The 22,983-nt window shown below is 46.1% G+C and overlaps 1 protein-coding gene across 4 annotated transcripts in view; it reads left to right on the top strand.

Moving 5' to 3' along the window:
* Positions 1-22,983, top strand: part of SHQ1 (SHQ1, H/ACA ribonucleoprotein assembly factor) — a 152,665-nt gene that overhangs the window by 79,890 nt on the left and 49,792 nt on the right. For 3 of the 4 annotated variants that reach the window (XM_029051871.1, XM_029051870.1, XM_039910325.1), the window contains one exon: positions 12,918-13,038. The exons of the other annotated variant lie outside the window; for it this stretch is intronic. In XM_029051871.1, the coding sequence (XP_028907704.1) occupies positions 12,918-13,038 (121 nt within the window). The remainder of the gene's footprint in view (positions 1-12,917; positions 13,039-22,983) is intronic. 4 annotated transcript variants of the gene reach the window in all.

The following is a 22,983-nucleotide window of genomic DNA, read 5'->3' as shown; positions in this document are numbered from 1 at the left end:
GATCATTCAGGGTTGTCGAGGTAGGGAACATAGTTGGAGCAAGTGGCTGAAGTGAGTAGGGAGTGCCGGGAATAGCAAGGCATTGTGTTAGAGGTAGGAGAAGCAGCATGGTGTAGTGGATAGAGCCCGGGCCCGGGAGTCAGAAAGTTTTGGGTTCTAATTCTGGCTCTGCCATTTGTCTGCTGTGTCACCTTGGGTAAGTCCAGCACTTAGAACAGTGCTTGGCACTTAGAAGAGTGCTTGGCACATAATAAGTGCTTAACAAATCCCATTATTATTATTGCTTCTCTGTGCCTCAGTTGCCTCATCTGTCAAATGGGGATTGAAACTGTGGGCCCCAAGTGGGGCAGGGACTATGTCCAACCTGAATTGCTTGTATCCACCCCAGCGCTTAGCACAGTGTCTGGCGCATAGTAAGTGCTTAACAAATACCATGATGATGATGATGATTTTGGTAGACTGTTTTGTGGTGAGAGAGGAAGAGGGATATGCTGAAGCGTGTGCCAGGTGAGAGTAGGCGGCAGAGTGGATTAAGCTGGATCTACCACCAGGTGGCAGAGCTGCAGAACAGTCGGCCTTGTGGTGGGAAAATCTCGTATCCCAATGAGCTGGGAGATCATTAGGACAGGATAAACATCCCGGTTGAGAGTTATTGGGAAAGCGGGGAAGAATTTGTTAGAGTTAAGGATAGCCAGGGTGGGGGGCCGCCCCGAGAAGAGAGGCAGGCAACCCCAGAGGGGAAGAAGGGGAGCACAAAGTGACTAGACAGGATTCGGTGGAATCGGCGGCACCCAGACATTTATTCACATTGGTTATCTCGGGCATCCGTATATTCCTTCACAGTCAAATTCACAGGCACACATAGACGCCAAGGGTGTCAACAAAGGTAGCCAAGAGACATGTGTGCTCTGAAACTTAACTGTTGGTTAGTTCCTCCCTCGCATCTCATACTGAATTTCAACTGGGCCCCAGAGACGCACTTCCTCCACATCTCATAATTCCCTCCCAGTCTTTCCTATTGTCACCGTGCCACAGGTGAATCTAGGTGGCCCCCTGCCCCTCAATAGACATGGAGACGTTTGTCGTTTCTTCTCCATCGCCGCCATCTCCGTGCCTCTTTCCTTCTCCTATTCTCCAGAAGAACCCAATCCGAATGGTTATTGGCTTGGATTTCTTTTTGTAATACAAAAGGAGGCATTTAGTACCTGGAAAAATAATGACACATTCTTTTAGAGGTTGCTTAACTACCAAAGCCAATATTTGCTCTGTCTCGGTAGGAATCTGAGGGAAAGATCCTGTATCTTTGTTTAACATTATTGCCTAGTTCCAGGCTGAGCTAAGAGGCACACTTTGCAATATTACATTAAAGCATCTTTTTCAATTGACACCTGAATCCTCCTTCCTTTTGGAAGCCAGTTATGCAGTTTACTTAATTGTGCAGTTTACTTAATTAGTCTCCAGACCAGGGGTAAAAAAAAAAAAAAAAATCCCTCTTTTGCCAAAGGGAGTCTCTGAAGGTGATTAGCTGCCTCGGGTCACACCCCAACTGGGCTGCTTAATTGTAACCTGTGGAGGACGTGAAAAGTAATCCCTCTTTTATGTATCTTGGAACAATTAGGTTAAAGTTGATTGTAGAACTCAGTCGTCATGCTGTAATATCTATGGGGATAAAATACAGCTGCCCCAGAATGTTATGAGGATTAATCAGTTTCTATAAATTACTTGGAAAATTTGGCCATCTACTGGGTAATTCTGAATATTGGCTCTGAATCTTCTTTCTGAAATTACTCAAGGCTGGTGGTATGAATGGACATTATGTTCCAAAGGCAGGGGAATAATTAATAATAAGTACTCATAGGAGCAAGCTCTAAGCTTCAAGGACGTGCTTTCCTTAATACGGTGCAGAAATATAAGAGCGTAGACGGTATTTTGGGAATTTTGAAAGTTGTAAATATGTGATTACAGAAGCTTTTTGAATGCCTTAACATCCACATGTGCTTTAATTGCACTTTGAATCATTGTAATTTCCGGTCAAGGCAAAAATCTCCCTTTGGCTAGCCTGACTCCAATTTCCCCCAGTTTTCATTCTATGTACTTAAATGATAAAACTTAATGCTTCTCTGACTCCTTTCGTAAGGATCGCCAAAGGATTGGGAAGCATTCTGCCGAGCAAAGTGTGGCAAAGATAAAGCTAGCGCAGGACCTCCTAAGAGCTCCTTTATTTCAGTGATCATTTCCCAGAAGTGAGAATATTATTAAGAGTAAAGTTAAAATAATTCCGAGTGCCTCCAACTGGCAATATTGTCTAGGCTCATTTCCATCCAGGCTAAAAGCCACATTTTCGGCATCCACGGTAAGAGACCTGTCATCCAGGCCATTGCAGTCTTTAACTAGGTCTGGAAATTATTTCACAAGGAGGGGTCAAATTTGTCTGTCAGATCAGTTGTAGTAATCATCATCAGTCCATCGTATTTACTGAGTGCTCATCCTTTTAAGAGGACTGTACTAAGCGCTTAGGGTAGTACAGAAGAACAATATTACACATTCTCTGCTGACAACGAGCTTACAGTCTAGCATTGAGCATTTACTGTGTTCAGTGCATTGTACTAAGCGCTTGAGAGAGTACTATTCAAGAGAGTTGGTTGATGTGATCCCTGCCTGCAGGGAGCTTATTATTTAGTAGAGTAGACAGATGTTAAAATAAATTACCAGTGGGGGAAGCAGAAACGATCTGGGCATGTCACTCCCCTTCTTAAACAACTCCAGTGGTTGCCTATCAACCTCCGCTCCAAACAAAAACTCCTCACTCTAGGCTTCAAGGCTCTCCATCACCTTGCCCCTTCCTACCTCTCCTCCCTTCTCTCTTTCTACCACCCACCCCGCACGCTCCGCTCCTCTGCCGCCCACCTCCTCACCGTCCCTCGGTCTCGCCTATCCCGCCGTCGACCCCTGGGCCACGTCCTCCCGTGGTCCCGGAACGCCCTCCCTCCTCACCTCCGCCAAACTGATTCTCTTCCCCTCTTCAAAACCCTACTTAAAACTCACCTCCTCCAAGAGGCCTTCCCAGACTGAGCTCCTCTTCTCCCTCTACTCCCTCTGCCACCCCCCCTTTACCTCTCCGCAGCTAAAGCCTCATTTTCCCCTTTTCCCTCTGCTCCTCCACCTCTCCCTTCCCATCCCCTCAGCACTGTACTCATCCACTCAACTGTATATGTTTCCATTACCCTATTTATTTTGTTAATGAATTGTACATCGCCTTGATTCTATTTAGTTGCCATTGTTTTTACGAGATGTTCTTCCCCTTGACTCTATTTATTGCCATTGTTCTTGTCTGTCCGTCTCCCCTGATTAGACTGTAAGCCCGTCAAACGGCAGGGACTGTCTCTATCTGTTGCCGACTTGTTCATCCCAAGCGCTTAGTACAGTGCTCTGCACATAGTAAGCGCTCAATAAATACTATTGAATCAATGAATGAATGAAGCAGCAGATATAAGGATATGGGCATAAGTGCTTACGGGAGATGGGATGGACATCAAAGGGTTTAGGGTGCATAGGTGACGAGGAGAGTCAGGGAAGACGTCTTGAAGGAGATGCGATTTCAATAGGCCTTTGAAGATGGGGAGACTGGTGGTCTGTCGGATATGAAGGGGGAGGAAGTTCCAGGCAGGAGGCAGGGTGTGAGCAAGGAGTCGACGGCAAGAGAGACCAGATTGAGGCACAGTAAGTAGGTTGGTGTTAGAGAAGCAGAATGTGCCAACTGAGCTGTAGTGAGAGATGAATGAGGATAAGTAGGAGGGAGAGCACTGTTCAAGTGCTTTAAAGCCTATGGTGAGGAGTGTTTTCGATGCAGTCATTCGATGGTACTTATTGGGCACTTACTGAGTGCAGAGCACCGTACTTAAATGCTTGGGAGGGTACACTGTAACAGAGTTGGTCGACACGTTCCATGCCCACAGTGAGCTTACAGTCTAGGGATATTCATTCATTCAGTCATATTTATTGAGCGCTTACTGTGTGCAGAGCACTCTACTAAGCACTTGGAAAGTACAATTCAGCAACAAATAGAGACAGTCCCTACCCAACAACGGGCTCACAGTCTAGAAGGTGGGGCGACAGACATCGAAACAAAATGCCGAGAGGCTTTTAAGTTGTGGGGAGATGTGTGCAGAATGATTATTCAGAAGAATGGTCCGGACAGCAGAGTGGAGTATGGACTGGGACGGGGAGAGTCAGGAGGCAGGAAGGTCAGCGAGGAGGCTGATGCACTAACGAAGGTGGGATAGGATAAGTACTTGGATCAACGTGGTAGTGTTTTGAATGGAGAGAAGGTGGTGGATTAGGGTGGATTTTAGTGATGTTGTGAGGGTAGAACTGCCAGGATTTCATGACAGACTAAATATGTAGGTTGAATGAGAGAGGTGAATTGAGGATAATGCCGGGTTACAGGCCTATGAGACCGGGAGGATGGTAGTGGTGTTTACAGTGATGGGAAAGTGAGTGGGAAGGCACTATGTTTGTTGAATGAGAGAGATGAGACAAGGATAATGCTAAGGTTACAGATTTGTGAGACAAGAAAGATGGTAGTGCCATCTACAGTGACAGGAAAGTCATCGAGAAGACAGAGTTTCTGTGGGAAGGTAAGAAGTTCTGTTTTGGGCATGTTAAGTTTGAGGTGTCGGCCGGACATCCAAGTAGAGATGTCCCGAAGGCAGGAGCAAATGGGAGACTGCAGAGGATGAGAGAAGTTGGGGCTAGAGAAGTATGTTTAGAGAGTCCTAATGATAATTTTGGTATATAAGCACTTACTATGTACTAAGCACTGGGGTTGATAGAGCCCTGCGTGGGACAACCTGAAAACCTTGTATCTACCCCAGTGCTTAGAACGGTGCTTGGCACATAGTATGTGCTTAACAAATACCATCGTCATTATTATTGAGAAGCAGCGTGGCTCCGTGGCAAGAGCCCGGGCTTGGGAGTCAGAAAGTCATGGGTTCTAATCCCGACTCTGCCACTTGTCTGTGGAGTGACCTTGGGCAAGTCACTTCACTTCTCTGGGCCTCAGTTACCTCATATGGAAAAATGGGTTTTAAAAAATGTGAGCCCCACGGGGGACAATCTGATTACCCTGTATCTACCCCAGCGCTTAGAACAGTGCTCTGCACATAGTAAACACTTAACAAATACCATAATTATGATTATTATTATAAGGGGATTGGACCAAGTCACTCTCCATTATGGGGCTCACAGTCTAAGAGGGAGGAAGAACAGACACAGCAAATGTGAACAGCTTGCTCGAGAAGTTTGGAAAGGAATAGTGGGAGGGAGATGGGGAGATAAGTGGAGGTGCCATGGGGTCAGCAGCGTAAGGTTTTTTTTAAGGATAGGGGATTCGTGGACACGTTGGAAAGCAGTGGTCAAGGAGCCATTGAAGAGTGAAGCAGCATGACCTGGTGGATAAAGTATGGGCCTGGGAGTCGGAGGACCTGTGTCCTAATCCCAGATCCGCCACTTGCCTGCTCTGAGACCATGGTCAGGTCACTTACCTTCTGTGTGTCGCAGTTACCTCCTCTGTCAAAAGGGGATTAAGACTGTGAGCCCCATGTGGGACATGGACTGTCCAACCGGATTAGCTTGCATTCATTTAACCATTCATACAATCCCCAGTCCTCATTACATTGGCTGGTACATAGTAAGCACTTAACAAATACCATAAATATAAAAAATGGAGCAGTTGAAGGTAGCAGTCAGGGAGGGGAGAAGGAAGGGGGCGAGTGCAACAGCATTTATTAAGGGCCTACTACCTAGGACACTACACTAGGTATTTGGGAAAATTGGTCAACCTAAGTTTCCGGCAACTCCAGATGATTATTCTTGCCTTGTTTTAACGGAATCTCAGGCGAGCAGAGTCAGGCATCCAGTTAAAAAGAGAGAGAGGAATTGAGAAGCAGCAGAAATTCGAAAAAAAGAAGTTGTCAATATATAAAGTTAATCTCAAAGGTATAACGCTAAATCATTTTGCTTCCCCAGCCTCAGGCTGGAATTATCCAAGGCAGGCGTTGGGAGACACTATTAGCCAAGTTATATTCTTCCATTTAACTTAATACTCTGGCAACCCACTCCGGGGATTGGGAACAAGGAGAGTGACGGACCGGCTCATACATCCCCTGCTGGTCGGGTATCTCTTCCTACCCTCTATTCCCCTATTGGAACTGGGTGCTTAGTTTTGCCCTCTCCAGGCAGTAGGCAGTAGGAGGCATCACCTCCTTATCCAACTGAAATTGTTGCTTGTACAGCTGAAGTCGGAATTCATCTCTCACCTGTTTCTGATTACTGTTGAGCTGACTCCAAGATGAAATATGTGGTCTCAACCCCCCGTCGGTTAACGCAAACCCCCCGTCGGTTAACGTGAACCCCTCCCAAAGAACCTCCTGATCCTAATCTAGAACAGACTGAAGATCATTCCGAACTTGGCTACAACTCCGAAACAAGACCACAGGCCAGACTGAAATTAGTGAAGGATGTCTTGGCTTTTTTGGAAAGTTACATTCATGAATATTTAAGAGCATCTCCCGTGTATGTAAAATTACAAGTAAAAAATGTGACCTCTGTTCGCAAGTAGTTGATGATCTTATGGTGGAGACAGGCAGATGGAATTAGGTACATTGGGAACAGGAGGAAAATATATATATATATATATATATATATATATAAATGATAAAAGCCAAAGTCCGGAAAAATGGAAAGAATGGATAAATGGAGTGTGTAAAATGATGCATACGTTTGTGTTAAGGGTGGTTGTTGATAAATAATGCTGGAGACTCCCTTCTTGAGCTGCTACATTCTGGTTTCTGCCCTCTTCCCTCCATTGAGGCAGCTCTCAAGTCACCAGTGACCTGTTCCTTGTCAAATCAAACAGACTCCACTCCAACTGCATCCTCCTTAACCTCTCAGTTGCCTTTGACACTAGGGACCACTCCTTCCCCCTGGATTTTTACTGATACGGTTCTCATCCTCTGGCTACCCTTCTCAGTCTCTTTTGCCAACTCTTCCTCTACCTCTCTCCTCTAAGTTTGAAGGCCCCCCAGACCACCTTTCTAGGTTCTCTTTTCTTCTTGCTTTCTCCTCTCTTAAGCCTCACTCCTTCAGAGGAGCTCATCTCCTCCCGTGGTTTCAACTACCGCTTCTATGAAGGTGACTCCGGAATTGATCACACTAACCTGGCTACTCGCTTCCTCTTGCCGCCAGTGTATTTCTACTTGTACAGGAAGCAGCATGGCCTAGTGGAAAGCTCATGGTCCTGGAAGTCAAGGGACCTGGGTTCTAATCCCACTTCCGCCACTTGCCTGCCGTGTGACTTGGGACAAGTCACTTAACTTCTCGACACCTCATCTGGAAAATGGGATTAAGACTGTGAGCCCCCTGTGGGTCAGGGACTTTGACCAACCCGATTATCCTGTGTCTACCCCAGTGTTTAATACAGTGTCTGGCACATAGTAAACACCTAACAAATACCATTTTTTTTTAAAAAAGTACCATGTCTAAAATGGAACTCAACTTTTCTCCACCTAACTTTCCCATCAGAGTTGATAATACCCCCAACCTGTCTCTGAAGCCTGTAATTCGGGATTATCTTTGACTCCTCTTTCTCCTTTTATAATCTCCTATCTGTAAATTATTTTTGTGTCTCTCCCCTGACAGATCGTAGACTCCTTTTTGGCGGGGATTGCGTTTACTAAGTTTGTTCAACTTTGCCAAGCACTTAGAGCAGTGTTGTGCACACAGTAGAACAAGCCATTGATAGTTTCAGGTCACAGACTGTGCAGTGATGTGTATAAATTATTTCCTCATGACCAAATTAGAGTCAGTGAGGTCCAGGAAATTCATTGAAATTACGTAGCCACCTTAATTCTTCAGTTACTGTCTGATCGTTCCCATCCTTCAGCTGCAATAAGATCACCCGGCATTACATTAGAAGATTGTCGGTTGTTTACGGTGCCTCTTTTACAGAGCAATAGTTCCCTTGTCCTATTTATTGCTTGTATGCGTAAAATCTGTAAGGAGTTCATGGCCAAATTTGGGGGAGGACCTGGAACTCACTTGAATTCTGGATGGCCACTCTTCAATAGTAATGACTTCTGAGTGTATGAAATAAACGCCTGGGAGACGAGCCTTTCTCGATATTGCTGATAATAGTCACAGCTTCTCCAAGAGGCCTTCCCCGACTGAGCCCTCATTTCCGCTACTCCCTCTCCCTTCTGCATTTGCGTTTGGATTTTTTTTAATGGTATTTGTTAAGTGTTTACTCTGTGCCAGGCACTGTATTAAGCGCTGGGATAGGTACAGGCTAATCAGGAGGGGCACAGTCCATGTCCCACATGGGGCTCAAGTCTTAATTCCCATTTTATAGATGAGGTCACTGAGGCACAGAGAAGCGAAGCGACTTCATTCATTCATTCAATAGTATTTATTGAGCGCTTACTATGTGCAGAGCACTGTACTAAGCGCTTGGGATGAACAAGTCGGCAACAGATAGAGACAGTCCCTGCCGTTTGACGGGCTTACAGTCTAATCGGGGGAGACGGACAGACAAGAACAATGGCACTAAACAGCGTCAAGGGGAAGAACATCTCGTAAAAACAATGGCAACTAAATAGAATCAAGGCGATGTACAATTCATTAACAAAATAAATAGGGTAACGAAAATATATACAGTTGAGCGGACAAGTACAGTGCTGTGGGGATGGGAAGGGAGAGGTGGAGGAGCAGAGGGAAAAGGGGAAAATGAGGCTTTAGCTGCGGAGAGGTAAAGGGGGGATGGCAGAGAGAGTAGAGGGGGAAGAGGAGCTCAGTCTGGGAACGCCTCTTGGAGGAGGTGATTTTTAAGTAAGGTTTTGAAGAGGGAAAGAGAATCAGTTTGGCGGAGGTGAGGAGGGAGGGCGTTCCAGGACCGCGGGAGGACGTGACCCAGGGGTCGACGGCGGGATAGGCGAGACCGAGGGACGGTGAGGAGGTGGGCGGGGGAGGAGCGGAGCGTGCGGGGTGGGCGGTAGAAAGAGAGAAGGGAGGAGAGGTAGGAAGGGGCAAGGTGATGGAGAGCCTTGAAGCCTAGAGTGAGGAGTTTTTGTTTGGAGCGGAGGTCGATAGGCAACCACTGGAGTTGTTTAAGAAGGGGAGTGACATGCCCAGATCGTTTCTGCAGGAAGATGAGCCGGGCAGCGGAGTGAAGAATAGACCGGAGCGGGGCGAGAGAGGAGGAAGGGAGGTCAGAGAGAAGGCTGACACAGTAGTCTAGCCGGGATATAACGAGAGCCCGTAATAGTAAGGTAGCCGTTTGGGTGGAGAGGAAAAGGCGGATCTTGGCGATATTGTAGAGGTGAAACCGGCAGGTCTTGGTAACGGATAGGATGTGTGGGGTGAACGAGAGGGACGAGTCAAGGATGACACTGAGATTGCGGGCCTGCGGGACGGGAAGGATGGTCGTGCCATCCACGGTGATAGAGAAGTCTGGGAGCGGACCGGGTTTGGGAGGGAAGATGAGGAGCTCAGTCTTGCTCATGTTGAGTTTTAGGTGGCGGGCCGACATCCAGGTGGAGACGTCCCGGAGGCAGGAGGAGATGTGAGCCTGAAGGGAGGGGGAGAGGACAGGGGCGGAGATGTAGATCTGCGTGTCATCTGCGTAGAGATGGTAGTCAAAGCCGTGAGAGCGGATGAGTTCACCGAGGGAGTGAGTGTAAATGGAGAACAGAAGAGGGCCAAGAACTGACCCTTGAGGAACTCCAACAGTTAAAGGATGGGAGGGGGAGGAGGCTCCAGCGTAGGAGACCGAGAATGATCGGCCAGAGAGGTAAGAGGAGAACCAGGAGAGGACAGAGTCCGTGAAGCCAAGGTGAGATAAGGTATGGAGGAGGAGGGGATGGTCGACAGTGTCAAAGGCAGCAGAGAGGTCAAGGAGGATCAGAATGGAGTAGGAGCCATTGGATTTGGCAAGAAAGGAGGTCATGGGTGACCTTAGAGAGAGCAGTCTCGGTAGAGTGGAGGGGACGGAAGCCAGATTGGAGGGGGTCTAGGAGAGAATGGGAGTTAAGGAATTCTAGACTTGCCCAAGGTCACACAGCAGACAAGTGGCGGAGCTGGGTTTAGAACCCAGATCTTTTTTTGTATTTTTTTATGGTATTTGTTAAATGCTTACTTTGTGCCAGGCACTGTATTAAGTGTTGGATAGATACAAAGTTATCAGGTTGCACACAGTCCCTGTCCCGCACAGGGCTCATGTTCTTAATCCCCATTTTACAGATGAGGTAACAATCACAGAGAAGTGGTGACTTGCCCAGGGTCACACAGCAGACCAGTGGCGAAGCCAAGATTAGAATCCAGGTCCTTCTGACTCCCAGGCCCGTGTTCTTTCCGCTAGGCCAAGCTGCTTCTCTTGCACCCTACATTCACCCCACCCTGAGCACCACGAAACTTATGTACATATCCATGATTTATTTGTATTTATGTCTGTATTCCCTTCTAGACTGTAAACTCTTTGTGGGCAGGGAATGTTTCTACCAAGTCTGTTGCATTGTACTCTCTTAAGCACTTAGCACAGTGCTCTGCACACAGTAAGTCCTCAGTAAATACAATTGATTGATTGACAGACTACCTGAAAAAGGACATCATTAATAACCTCTCCAGGGCAGACATCAAGCTTCCTCATTCTGTGATTCTACTGTACTTAGGATAGTGATCTGCAGATAGTAGGTGCTCAGTAATATTAGTAAGCATTTATGTGCCAAGCACTGTACTGAGCACCGGGGTAGATACAAGCTAATCAGGTCCCACATGGGACTCACAGTCTAAGTAGATGGGAGAACAGATGTTGAATCCCCATTTTGCAGTTGAGGGACTACGAGAGATTGAAAGGGAGCAGCCAAGTTGAGGGAAGGGGAGATGGGATTTTTTATTTTTTCTTTCTTAGGAAGATGCCTGATGGCTGGCTTGTGTTTCAAGCAGGCTGGGTGATGTTGGGGAGATGACTCTTTTACTGTTGGCTCAGTTGGTCACTGCACCCTGCATGGCGCAGTGGATAGAGTGTGGGCCCCGGGAGTCAGAAAGTCATGGGTCCTAATCCTGATTCCGTCACATGTCTGCTGTGACCTTGGGTAAGTCATTTGACTTCTCTGTGCCTCAGTTACCTCATCTGTAAAATGGGGCTTGAGACTGTGAGCCCCACATGGGACAGAGACTCTGTCCAACCTGATTTGCTTGTATCCACCCCAGCACGTAGTACAGTGCTTGATACATAGTAAGTGCTTAACAAATACCACAATTTGGCCCACTAGAAAATTGGGGTTTAGCACCCTTGTGTGGTTTAGCCAATTCAGGCTTCCGAGGACAAGAAGGCCCAAGGTCAAGTCACTTCTCTGTACCTCGGTTACCTCAGCTGTTAAATGGGGATTCAGTACCTGTCCTCCCTCCTATTTAGACTATGAGCCGCATGTTGGACAGGCACTGTGTCTGACCTGATGAACTTGTATCTACCCCAGAGCTTGACACAATAGTAAGCGCTTAACAAATACCGTCATTATTATAATAATGATGCCATTGGGTTCTGCTGAATTGGGTAGTTCCAATTCTTAAGTACTCCATTTCTTTCCCTATTCAATCTTGTTTTCCAACTTCCCATCACAAGTGACAATAGCACAGGTTAATTCACCAGGATGATCTGCTTAATAAAAGCACCTGGCTTTTCAGAAATGTGTAATCAGCTTCCCCTCCTGGGTACCAGAGACAATGTTTTCTTTGGTCCTTCATCCAGTTTAATTGCAGAATGCTTTTTGTTGTCTGTGTCTTTTGCTATTTTGCATCCCTTTTTGTTGGTTTAGCTAGTAAAATTTCTCACTACATATCTAATATTTCTTTGGTGTTCTAGTGAAATTTCTACTTTTTGTAATGTTTTCCATTTTCCCCTGAGGTCTCTGATCAGTTAGTTCTGGGTTTAGTCAATTTGGCATTTTGTTACCTGTCTTGCCTTCTTCCTTTTTACGAATTAAGCCAAGGCTTTCATTGAAATGAATTTCTCCAGTACATTACATGAAGAGTAAAATGATTCTAAATTGAACCATTCAAGGTCCGATTTACAGCTTTCAGTTGCTTCTAGAATAAGTTAATTTGAAATCTTAATCTCTTCATTTACAGGAGGATATTTATTGCTTACTGATAAAAATGACTCTTTTCAAGTTTATTTTCAGAGTTAGAGATTCGACATTTAAAATGTGTGTCTTACCTGTCTGTAAAATGAAACAAGAAATTTTCACTGTTAAAAGCATACTAATTCCTTGATGTCCTGACGGACATTAATTCAAGTTAAATCTGTACACCTTTAAATGTTCACTTTAATTTGAAATTGCTTCACTGTTTCTCAGTTTACCTGCTGAATTTCTTATCTGGCAGTCAGTGTCAGAATTAAATAGGTATGTAATGTTATGCAAGGTGTGGTTACGGGGAAGAAAGGTAAAGATTTATTTTTGAAGATTCAGCTCTGGAATTTCAGGGGTTTAATAAAGACCATAGTCGTATGCAACGAGTCAACCCGGCTGGATTATTTTTATTCATAACACTAATCTACAACTGTACTTTTTAATACAGAAGTATTAAAGTGCCAGAAGCAGCGTGGCGCAGTGGAAAGAGTACGGGCTTTGGAGTCAGGGCTCATGAGTTCGAATCCCAGCTCTGCCACTTGTCAGCTGTGTGACTGTGGGCAAGTCACTTAACTTCGCTGTGCCTCAGTTCCCTCATCTGTAAAATGGGGATTAAGACTGTGAGCCCCACGTGGGACAACCTGATTCCCCTGTGTTTACCCCAGCGCTTAGAACAGTGCTCTGCACATAGTAAGCGCTTAACAAATACCAACATTATTATTATTATTATTTTAGGTAAAAGTGCCATCTTAAAGTGTCTCTTGGACATTCACAAGATTTTTCGAGAAAATGATCCTGCATATATTCTCAATGACCTTTATATCTCAGACTACTGTATTTGGATTCAGAAAGCCAAGTAAGTTTGAAGTTACATTTCTTAATGCACTTACACAGATGAAATGCCCTTGTATTTGAGGTGTACCTCATTTCAAGCTTCCCAGAGGGTGGGTAAACGCAGTGACTCTATAAATGAGGGGGTGACTATTCTTTTTTTAGGGGGGAAAAAAACCCCAAACCCACAAACCTTGCCCTGCTCCAGGGTAAATTTGATGTCTTGTTATGAAGTCCTGACATCAAGTGCAGCTCCAGTTTCTTGCAGAAGAATGAGAGTTGAGGAGTTGGGGGAAGTCTTATACCTTACATATGTTTCTGGAAACTTTAATAGACCTAGTTTATAGCAAGCTCAGAGACCATCTTGTGGAAATAATACCTGAGATGACCATTCTAAGAAACACTTAGGAGTTAGAGTTTTGAAACATTCCATAAACCCCGATGGGATGCTTGGAGAGCTGGAGTTTACAGGACTGACCCCTTACCTAATGTAAAAGGGAATAATGAAATTTAGAAACCTGTGTCTGTTTGCTAAAGGAATGAGATTCGCAGGTTGGGAAGGGGTTTTTCATAGCTAATAACATTGCTGTTGGGTACATATCAACCCAATTAGTGCCTGAAACATCTTCACGTAACTAAGACAAATATGGTTCAATTGGTCATTTCTGCCTTAAACGAAGCAGTGAATTGCATGTGACCAGCTTTCATTGTTACTTCTAACTGGCAGCTCCCTCAAGATGAAAATCTGAAAACAGTTCATCCAAACAGTATTTATTTGGACATAGTGGGATGTGCCTTGTGCAGATCTGTAAACGCAATAAATTATTGGAACTTTAAACCCACAAACTTATGATTAATCGGACCCGAAAAGAAAAATATAAGCATTTCTGTCAGGGGTGCCAGCTTTCCATTTTGCACCTGGGGGTGAACTTTAGGGTTGGATTTGGAGGGTCTAGGGGCTTCGAGGGGGCATCACTTCCAAAAATGGAAGACCGTCTGCGTCAAGAGAAGGCCCAAGAGACCCTACCTAGCAGACTCTGGAGTTCAAAGGGGGCTAAAGGGCCTCCAGCTCACACTTAAGATGTTCCACCTGGCTGTCTGGCCAGGCCCCCAAAGCCCAGGAGAGGCAGAGCCAGTACTTGGGCAGCCGCCTGCTGACAGGCAGGCCTATAAAATGTGCAGCCCACATCTCTTGCTCTAAGCAGCATGGCCTAGTGGCAGGCTCACGGGCTTGGAGTCTCTAAGGATGTGGGTTCTAATCCCGGCTCTATCACTTGTCTGCTTTGGGACCTTGGGCAAGCCACTTCACTTCTCTGGGCCTCAGTTACCTCATCTGTAAAATGAGAATTAAGACTGTGAGCCCCATGTGGCACAACCTGATTACCTTGTACCTACCCTAGCGCTTAGAACAGTGTTTGGTATGTAGTAAGCCCTTAACAAATACCCTAATTATTATTATTATTAATAAGGGGCAGGGAGGGCTAGTGAGAGCTGTCTACCCTACCCAGTAAAGCTGTGGGGATCATAATAGCTTTGTTCCCCCCCCAAATTTTGTGGGACCAGTGACACCATCCATGTTCTCCCCCTCGCCCCCACCAAATCCCCAGTCCCTTCATGGAGCTGGCACTGTTGAATGGTGTCCATCATTTAGGGAAAGAAGATAGCCCTATGATTTCCAGTCAGTCGATATTTAATGAGCCCTTACTATGTGCAGAGCACTGTACTAAGTGCTTGGGAGAGTATAATACCACAGAATTGCCAGACATGTTCCCTGCCCATAATGACCTTACAGTCTAGAAGGGGAGATGGATATTAATATATCAATATATTTGCAGTAACATTTGTTGCAGTCAGGGAGCAGGTCTACCAACTCTAATGCATTGTACTCTCCCAAGCCCTTAGTATAGTGCTCTGCACACAGTAAGTGCCAGATAAATGCCATTGTTTGAACATATATTAGTATTAAATCATAAAAATCACTCGCTACTGAGAATAGTATAAGGATCATGGGTCATTCAATTCATTCAATAGTATTTATTGAGCGCTTACTATGTGCAGAGCACTGTACTAAGTGCTTGGAATGTACAAATCAGCAACAGATAGAGACAGTCCCTGCCCATTGACAGGCTTACAGTCTAATCGGGGAGACAGACAAGAACAATGGCAATAAATAGAATCGAGGGGATGTACATCTCATTAAAACAATAGCAAATAAATAGAATCAGGGTGATGTACATCTCATTAACAACATAAATAGGGTAATGAAGATACATTCAGTTGAGCAGACGAGTACAGTGCTGAGGGGATGGGACGGAAGAGGGGGAGGAGCAGAGGGAAAGGGGGGAGAAGAGGGTTTAGCTGTGGAGAGATGAAGGGGGGGGGGGTAGAGGGAGCAGAGGAAAAAGGGGAGCTCAGTCTGGGAAGGCCTCTTGGAGAAGGTGAGCTTTAAGTAGGGTTTTGAAGAGGGGAAGAGAATTAATTTGGCGGAGGTGAGGAGGGAGGGCGTTCCAGGACCGCGGGAGGACGTGGCCCAGGGGTCGACGGCGGGATAGGCGAGAACGGGGGACGCTGAGGAGGTGAGCGGCAGAGGAGCGGAGCGTGCGGGGTGGTCAGTAGAGAGAAGGGAGGAGAGATAGGAAGGGGCAAGGTGATGGAGAACCTTGAAGCCTGGAGTGAGAAGTTTTTGTTTCATGCGGAGGTTGATAGGCAACCACTGGAGGTTTTTAAGAAGGGGAGTTACATGCCCAGAGCGTTTCTGCAGGAAGATGAGCCGGGCAGCTGAATGAAGAATAGACTGGAGTAGGGAGAGACAGGAGGAAGAGAGATCAGAGAGAAGGCTGACACAATAATCCAGCTGGGATATTATGAGAGCCTGTAGCCGTAAGGTAGCCATTTGGGTGGAGAGGAAAGGGCGGATCTTGGTGATATTGTAAAGGTGAGACCGGCAGGTTTTGGTAACGGATTGGATGTGTGGGGTGAACAAGAGAGCCGAGTCAAAGATGACACTGAGGTTACGGGCCTGAGAGACGGGAAGGATGGTCGTACCATCCACAATCAAGAAGTCAAGAAGAGGACAGGGCTTGGGAGGGGAGATAAGGAGCTCAGTTTTGGACATGTCGAGTGGCGGGCAGACATCCAGGTAGAGATGTCTTGGAGGCAGGAGGAGATATGAGCCTGAAGGGAGGGGGAGAGGACAGGGGCAGAGATGTAGATCTGTGTGTCATCTGCATAGAGATGTTAGTTGAAGTTGTGAAAGTGGATGAGTTCATCGAGGGAGTGAGTGTATATGGAGAAAAGAAGAGGACCAAGGATTGACCCTTGAGGAACCCCAACAGTTGGAGGATGGGAGGGGGAGGAGGAGCCTGCGAAGGAGACCAAGAATGACCGGCCAGAGAGGTAAGAGGAGAACCAGGAGAGGACGGAGTCCGTGAAGCCAAGGTGAGATAAGGTGTAGAGGAGAAGGGGATGGTCAACAGTGTCAAAGTCACTTTGGAGACCTGCTGCGGATATGGGTACGGCCCGGCGCGAGATTTACACCTTCTCCCCCAGATTTTCAAGGGCCAGCGAGAGTTCACTGGACGCCGCCGGAACCGCGACGCTTTCAGCGTTTTTATGGTTTTTGGCACATTTTCTACAGAGCATACATTTCTGAAATGGCAGATTGGAGTAATAATAATAACAATGACAATAATGATACCAATAATTGTAATGTTAAGTGTAATATAAGCACTGGGATAAATACAAGATTGGTCAGACCCAGTCTCTGTCCCGCATAGAACTGACAATATAAGGGGGGAAAGAGAACGGATGTTTAATCCCAGGAAACTGAGGTGCAGAAGTTAAATGACTTGTCCAAGGTCAAACAGGCAAATTGGGGAGCCAGGATTAGAACCCAGGCATACTATGCTCTTTCCACTAGGCCACGGAAGGGAAAGGCCAAAGATGTTGTGGCAGATTTTGCAACCAAGTAGCCAGTGGGATAAAGAAGATTTTTATTGTATGTCTACGATGTACCAGAAGCATCACAGTCAATGCCATTTATTGAGCGCTTACTATGTGCAGAGCACTGTAATAAGCGCTTAGGAGAGTACAATACGTTCTTGGGCAAGGATTTTCTCTGTTGCTGAATTGTACATTCCAAGCGCTTAGTACAGTGCTCTGCACATAGCGCTCAATAAATACTATTGAATGAATGAATGAATACAGCAGAATGAGTGGACACGTTCCCTGCCCATAACGAGCTTACATGTACCAAGTCTCCCTGGTTTCAGTAATGTGTTCCCATAAAAGAAATTGCGAAGTGTATGTTTGTTTGAATAGGTCTTTGCTGCTACGTATGCAGAAAATGCTCTGACACTATTAATTATACTTAATGGCGAGGCTGGTTAGAGTCATGCAAAAATTGAAGGTCTTTGGTGTAAAAAACAAAAAGTGTGCCTTGAATAGATTTAATTAACTTTCAACTTTTAATTGGAGAGACATTATCTTGCAAAATATCCCAATAAAGTGGGTTACGCTATACTGCAGAAAATGCTCAGGGAATGCTGAAGACGACTTGTAGTAATGTACAGCAGGTGGTGTCAACATTTATGTTGATGAGCCAGATTCAGCCAGATGGAAAATTGTTTCTTTAACCCCTGAGGTCATAATGGCATGTCATCACTTCATTTGATCCTTCTGCTAATTGAGCTTATCAAACATCGTGCTACCATTTCCTGTTACTGCTTCCGTTTTTATAATAAAATTAAATTTTAATTTGTCTGTTCATGCTTTCTGTTTTTAGGTCAAGGATTTTATAAATTGTCTTAATCCAGATACGAGATAACATGCTTGTACCCTATTTAGATTAGCCCTCGGTTCATTTGTTCGTGACTTCCCTAGTTATCCATAGACAGGAGATCATATTTCATTAAAATAGATGAATATGCGCTTTCAAATTGAAATGCAGGTAATCAAGCCCTACCTTTTCCATTTTTCAAAATTTCACTTGGTTTAAAAAGTCTAAGAGGGAATTAAATTCCAGATATCTTAGGTGTTAACAGTTGTTTCGATTAAAGGGGAGATAACTATTCCAAAAAAAAAAAACAAACCAACCCTATCAGAATCAGAGAAGCGCCCCCCCCCCCCCCCACTGTTCATTTAATTGCTCAGGACCTGGAGCATATAAATAAGGGCCCCTCCTCTCTGACACAGAATTATCATAATTAGAGAGCAGAATTATCGTAATCATTTCAAATTTGAATAAGGGTCTTTGACATTTCATTCTGCCTGTGCTACGGTTCATTATCAGGTATCCTCTATTCACCGACAGTTTTCAAACATGGAAACAATAGACTCTGCCCTTGTCTTTCTTTCTTTTTCCATAGTGATAGAGTAGAGAGGTATAGTCAGTATTCTTTGATGAACAGGACCTGGACCCCTCAGGTCTCAGTGTCACCTAAAGTGCTCTCTCTCCCAACATAAGCACCCTCCCGCATCCCCGCCCCCCTCCCCCCTCCCCCGCCCAGTCCCTGCCCCCAAATCCTCTCACATACCAAGGAGCAGAGCAGTAGCAGCCAAAGCAGATGAGAGCAGAAATTTCTGCCAGTACTGCTGACTCTTCAAAGCGTTCCCTCGGGACATGCTTCTTACTTACTTGGGAGAGTTCAGTGCAACAGAATTAGCAGATATGTTCCCTGCCCATACCGAGCTTACATAATGATGATGATGATGATGGTGGTATTTGTTAAGCGCTTACTACGTGCCAGGTACTGTACTAAGCACTAGGGTGGATATGAGCTCGTCGGGTTGGATACGGTTTCTTTGTCCCACGTGGGGCTCACAGTTCTCAATCCCCATGTTAGAGATGAGGTAACTGACTTGCCCAAGGTGACACAGCAGACAAGCAGCAGAGTTGGGATTAGAACCCGTGACCTTCTGACTCCCAAGCCCGTGCTCTATCCACTATGCCATGCTGCTTCTAATGAACCAAGTCTCCCTGGTTTCAGAAACATGTTGCCGTAAAAGAATTTATGAAGCAGTGGCATGAACTCCAAGGAGCTTGGCGGTGCCAGCAGCAGCAAGATCAGTGGTATTTATTGAGCGCTTCACTGTGTGCAGAGTACTGTACTAAGCGCTTGGGTGAGTACAGTATAACAGAGTTGGTAGACACATTCCCTGCTCACAACTTATACTCAGCTTTTCGGTTCTCACCCAGTGATATTTTAAAGTGACTGCAGAGTTGTCTTCTTTCCCTTGGCTGACAGTCTCAGCAGTGAAGAATCTAAGAGTTGCAGTGCTGGGGGATTTTGGCCACAAACAGGTTGGCGTAGTGGAAAGAGCCCGGGCTTGGGTGTCAAAAGGACCTGGGTTTTAATTCCTGCTCTGCCATTTGTCTGCTGCGTGACCTTGGGCAAGTCATTTAACTTCTCTGTACCTGTTACCTCATCCGTAAAATATTCATTCAATAGTATTTATTGAGCGCTTACTATGTGCAGAGCACTGTACTAAGCGCTTGGAATGTACAAATCGGTAACAGAGACAGTCCCTGCCCTTTGACAGGCTTACAGTCTAATCGGGGAGACAGACAAGAACAATGGCAATAAATAGAATCGAGGGGATGTACATCTCATTAAAACAATAGCAAATAAATAGAATCAGGGTGATGTACATCTCATTAACAACATAAATAGGGTAATGAAGATACATTCAGTTGAGCAGACGAGTACAGTGCTGAGGGGATGGGACGGAAGAGGGGGAGGAGCAGAGGGAAAGGGGGGAGAAGAGGGTTTAGCTGTGGAGAGATGAAGGGGGGGGTAGAGGGAGCAGAGGAAAAAGGGGAGCTCAGTCTGGGAAGGCCTCTTGGAGAAGGTGAGCTTTAAGTAGGGTTTTGAAGAGGGGAAGAGAATTAATTTGGCGGAGGTGAGGAGGGAGGGCGTTCCAGGACCGCGGGAGGACGTGGCCCAGGGTTCGACGGCGGGATAGGCGAGAACGGGGGACGCTGAGGAAGTGAGCGGCAGAGGAGCGGAGCGTGCAGGGTGGTCAGTAGAGAGAAGGGAGGAGAGGTAGGAAGGGGCAAGGTGATGGAGAACCTTGAAGCCTGGAGTGAGAAGTTTTTGTTTCATGCGGAGGTTGATAGGCAACCACTGGAGGTTTTTAAGAAGGGGAGTGACATGCCCAGAGCGTTTCTGCAGGAAGATGAGCCGGGCAACTGGGAGCAGGGAGAGACAGGAGGAAGGGAGATCAGAGAGAAGGCTGACACAATAATCCAGCCGGGATATTATGAGAGCCTGTAGCAGTAAGGTAGCCATTTGGGTGGAGAGGAAAGGGCGGATCTTGGTGATATTATAAAGGTGAGACCGGCAGGTTTTGGTAACGGATTGGATGTGTGGGGTGAACGAGAGAGCCGAGTCAAAGATGACACCGAGGTGGCGGGCCTGAGAGACGAAGGATGGTCGTACCATCCACGGTGATAGGGAAGTCAGAGGACAGGGCTTGGGAGGGAAGATGAGGAGCTCAGTTTTGGTCATGTTGAGTTTTCGGTGGCGGGCAGACATCCAGGTAGTGACGTCCCGGAGGCAGGAGGAGATACGAGCCTGAAGGGAGGGGGAGAGGACAGGGGCAGAGATGTAGATCTGTGTGTCATCTGCATAGAGATGATAGTTGAAGCCGTGAGAGCGAATGAGTTCACCGAGGGAGTGAGTGTATATGGAGAATAGAAGAGGGCCAAGAACTTGAGTCCCACTTGGGACAGGGACTGTGCCTGACCTGATTAACTTGTGGCTACCCCAGTGCTTAGGACAGTGCTTGGCACATAGTAAGACCTGAACAAATGCCACAATAATAATATCAATAATAAGCTGGGTCAGGGATCAGGAGCTTCTATGGCCATAAATCCATAGCTTCTCAGAGAAGAGCCGTGTGGCTCTAACCTTTTTCACTGGTTTTGTTGGTAAATCCTCTGCTTTGTAGCTGAGCAGCGTGAGCACAGTTGAATGGGAGATTAGCAACCAATCGAATTTATTGAGTGCTTACTGGGTGCAGAGCACTGTACTAAGCGCTTGGGAGAGTATAGTACAACAGTATAACAGACACATTCCCTTCCACAATGAACTTACAGTCTAGGGAGGGAGATGGTATAAATCAATAAATTTCAGATATGTATGTAAGTGCTGGGGGATGAATAAAGGGAGCAAAGTCAGGTTGACACAGAAGAGAGTGAAAGAAAAGGAAAAGAGGGGTTAGTGAGGAAAAGTCTCTTGGAGGAGATGTGTCCTCAGTAACACTTTGAAGGAGGGGAGAGCAATTGTCCTTTGGGTAGAATCATAATAACTAAGTGCTGCTATGTGCCAGGCACTGTACTAAGCGCTGGGGAGGATACAAGCAAATCGGGTTGGACATGGTCCCTGTCCCACACAGAGCTCCCAGTCTTAATCCTCATTTTCCAGATGAGGTAACTGAGGCCCAGTGAAGTGACTTGACTAAGGTCACACAACAGGCAAGTGGATCAGAACCCACCACCTTCTGACTCCCAGCCTCGTGCTCCATAGACTATGCCATGATATGTAGGGGAAGGGCACTCCCGGCCAGAGGCAGGACGTGGGTGAGAGGTCGGCGGCGAGATAGACGAGATTGAGGCACAGTGAGAAAATGAGCATTAGAGGAGTGTGGTGTGCGGGCTGGGTTGTAGTAGGAGAGTACCGAGGTGAGGTAGGAGGGGTCAAAGATACAAGCTACTTCCCCACCAACCCCTAGCTTGAGGTACCAGCTGTCTCTGCTCAGCCAGCAGCCAAATTCCCTCTAGGAAATAAAAAAAAAACCCCTGGTGGGGATTGTCCAGGAAGACAGTAGCCCAGATGAATGGAGGAAACTGGACTTTCCCCAGCCTGAAACCCCATCCTCTAATCCCGCTGAGTTATTGCTTTGCTCGGGAGCCGGGGAAAGGAGTCCAAGGTGGAAGTTAGATGGATATGGACGGACACAGAGAGAAGGAAGGAGACTGGGACAAATCTTCTTTGAAAGTGACAGGGTATAATTAAGGGAAGGAGTCAGCCTGGATCATGCTAGTGAAACAGCTGAGAGTGGCTTTTGTTTCTAATGATATTTGTTAAGCACTTACTGTGTGCCATGCACTGTACTAAGCACTGGGCAGTTACAATCTAATTAGGTTGGACACAATCCATGTCCTACATGGGGCTCAGAGTCTTAATCCCCATTTTACAGATTGTACTACGACAGGTAACTGAGGCACAGAAACTAAGTGACTTGCCCAAGGTCACGCAGTGGGCAAGTGGCAGAGCTGGGATTAGAACCCAGATCCTTCTGACTCGCAAGCTCGTGCTCTATCCACTAGGCTATGATGCTTCTCCCCTACTGCTTCACCCTGCTCCTCTGCTGGGTGGTGAGGGGAATGTGGAATTGATTCCAGCCTGGAACTCCCTCCTGCTTCGTATCCAACGGACGATCTCTCTCCCCACCTTCAAAGCCTTATTAGAAGTACATCTCCAAGAGGTGTTCCCTGGCTAAGGTCTCATCTTCCACTCCTTTTCACATTGTCCTTTCACTTAGATCTGTACCCTTTATTCACCCCACCCTCAGCCCCAAAGTACTTATGTACAGATCTATAATTTATATGACTGTCTGTCTCCCCCTCTAAACGCTAAGCCTGTTGTGGGCAGGGAACATGTCTACCGACCCTGTTCTTTCGTACTCTACCAAGTGCTTAGGACAGTGCCCTGCACACAGTAAGAGCTCAATGAATTCCATTGATCAATCAGTATTGGATTCTTTTAGATGTAAATAGTTCAACCCTCCTAACTCTAAATTGACGTAAATAATTTGTATGATTTCACAATCGTGACTTTCTAGATTTTTTCACACATTTTTCTGCTTGGAATCGTTTTTGTATCAGTCATATTTGTCTCCGCTGCACAGGATTTGATAAGTATATTTAGAAAATACCATGCTTCCTTGCTATTCTTGAATAACTTGA

Source organism: Ornithorhynchus anatinus, chromosome X1, assembly GCF_004115215.2.
Source record: "Ornithorhynchus anatinus isolate Pmale09 chromosome X1, mOrnAna1.pri.v4, whole genome shotgun sequence".
In the NCBI taxonomy this organism is placed as follows: Eukaryota; Metazoa; Chordata; class Mammalia; order Monotremata; family Ornithorhynchidae; genus Ornithorhynchus; species Ornithorhynchus anatinus.
Note: the sequence above shows the minus strand (reverse complement) of the source record. Positions and strands in the feature narration are given on the sequence as shown.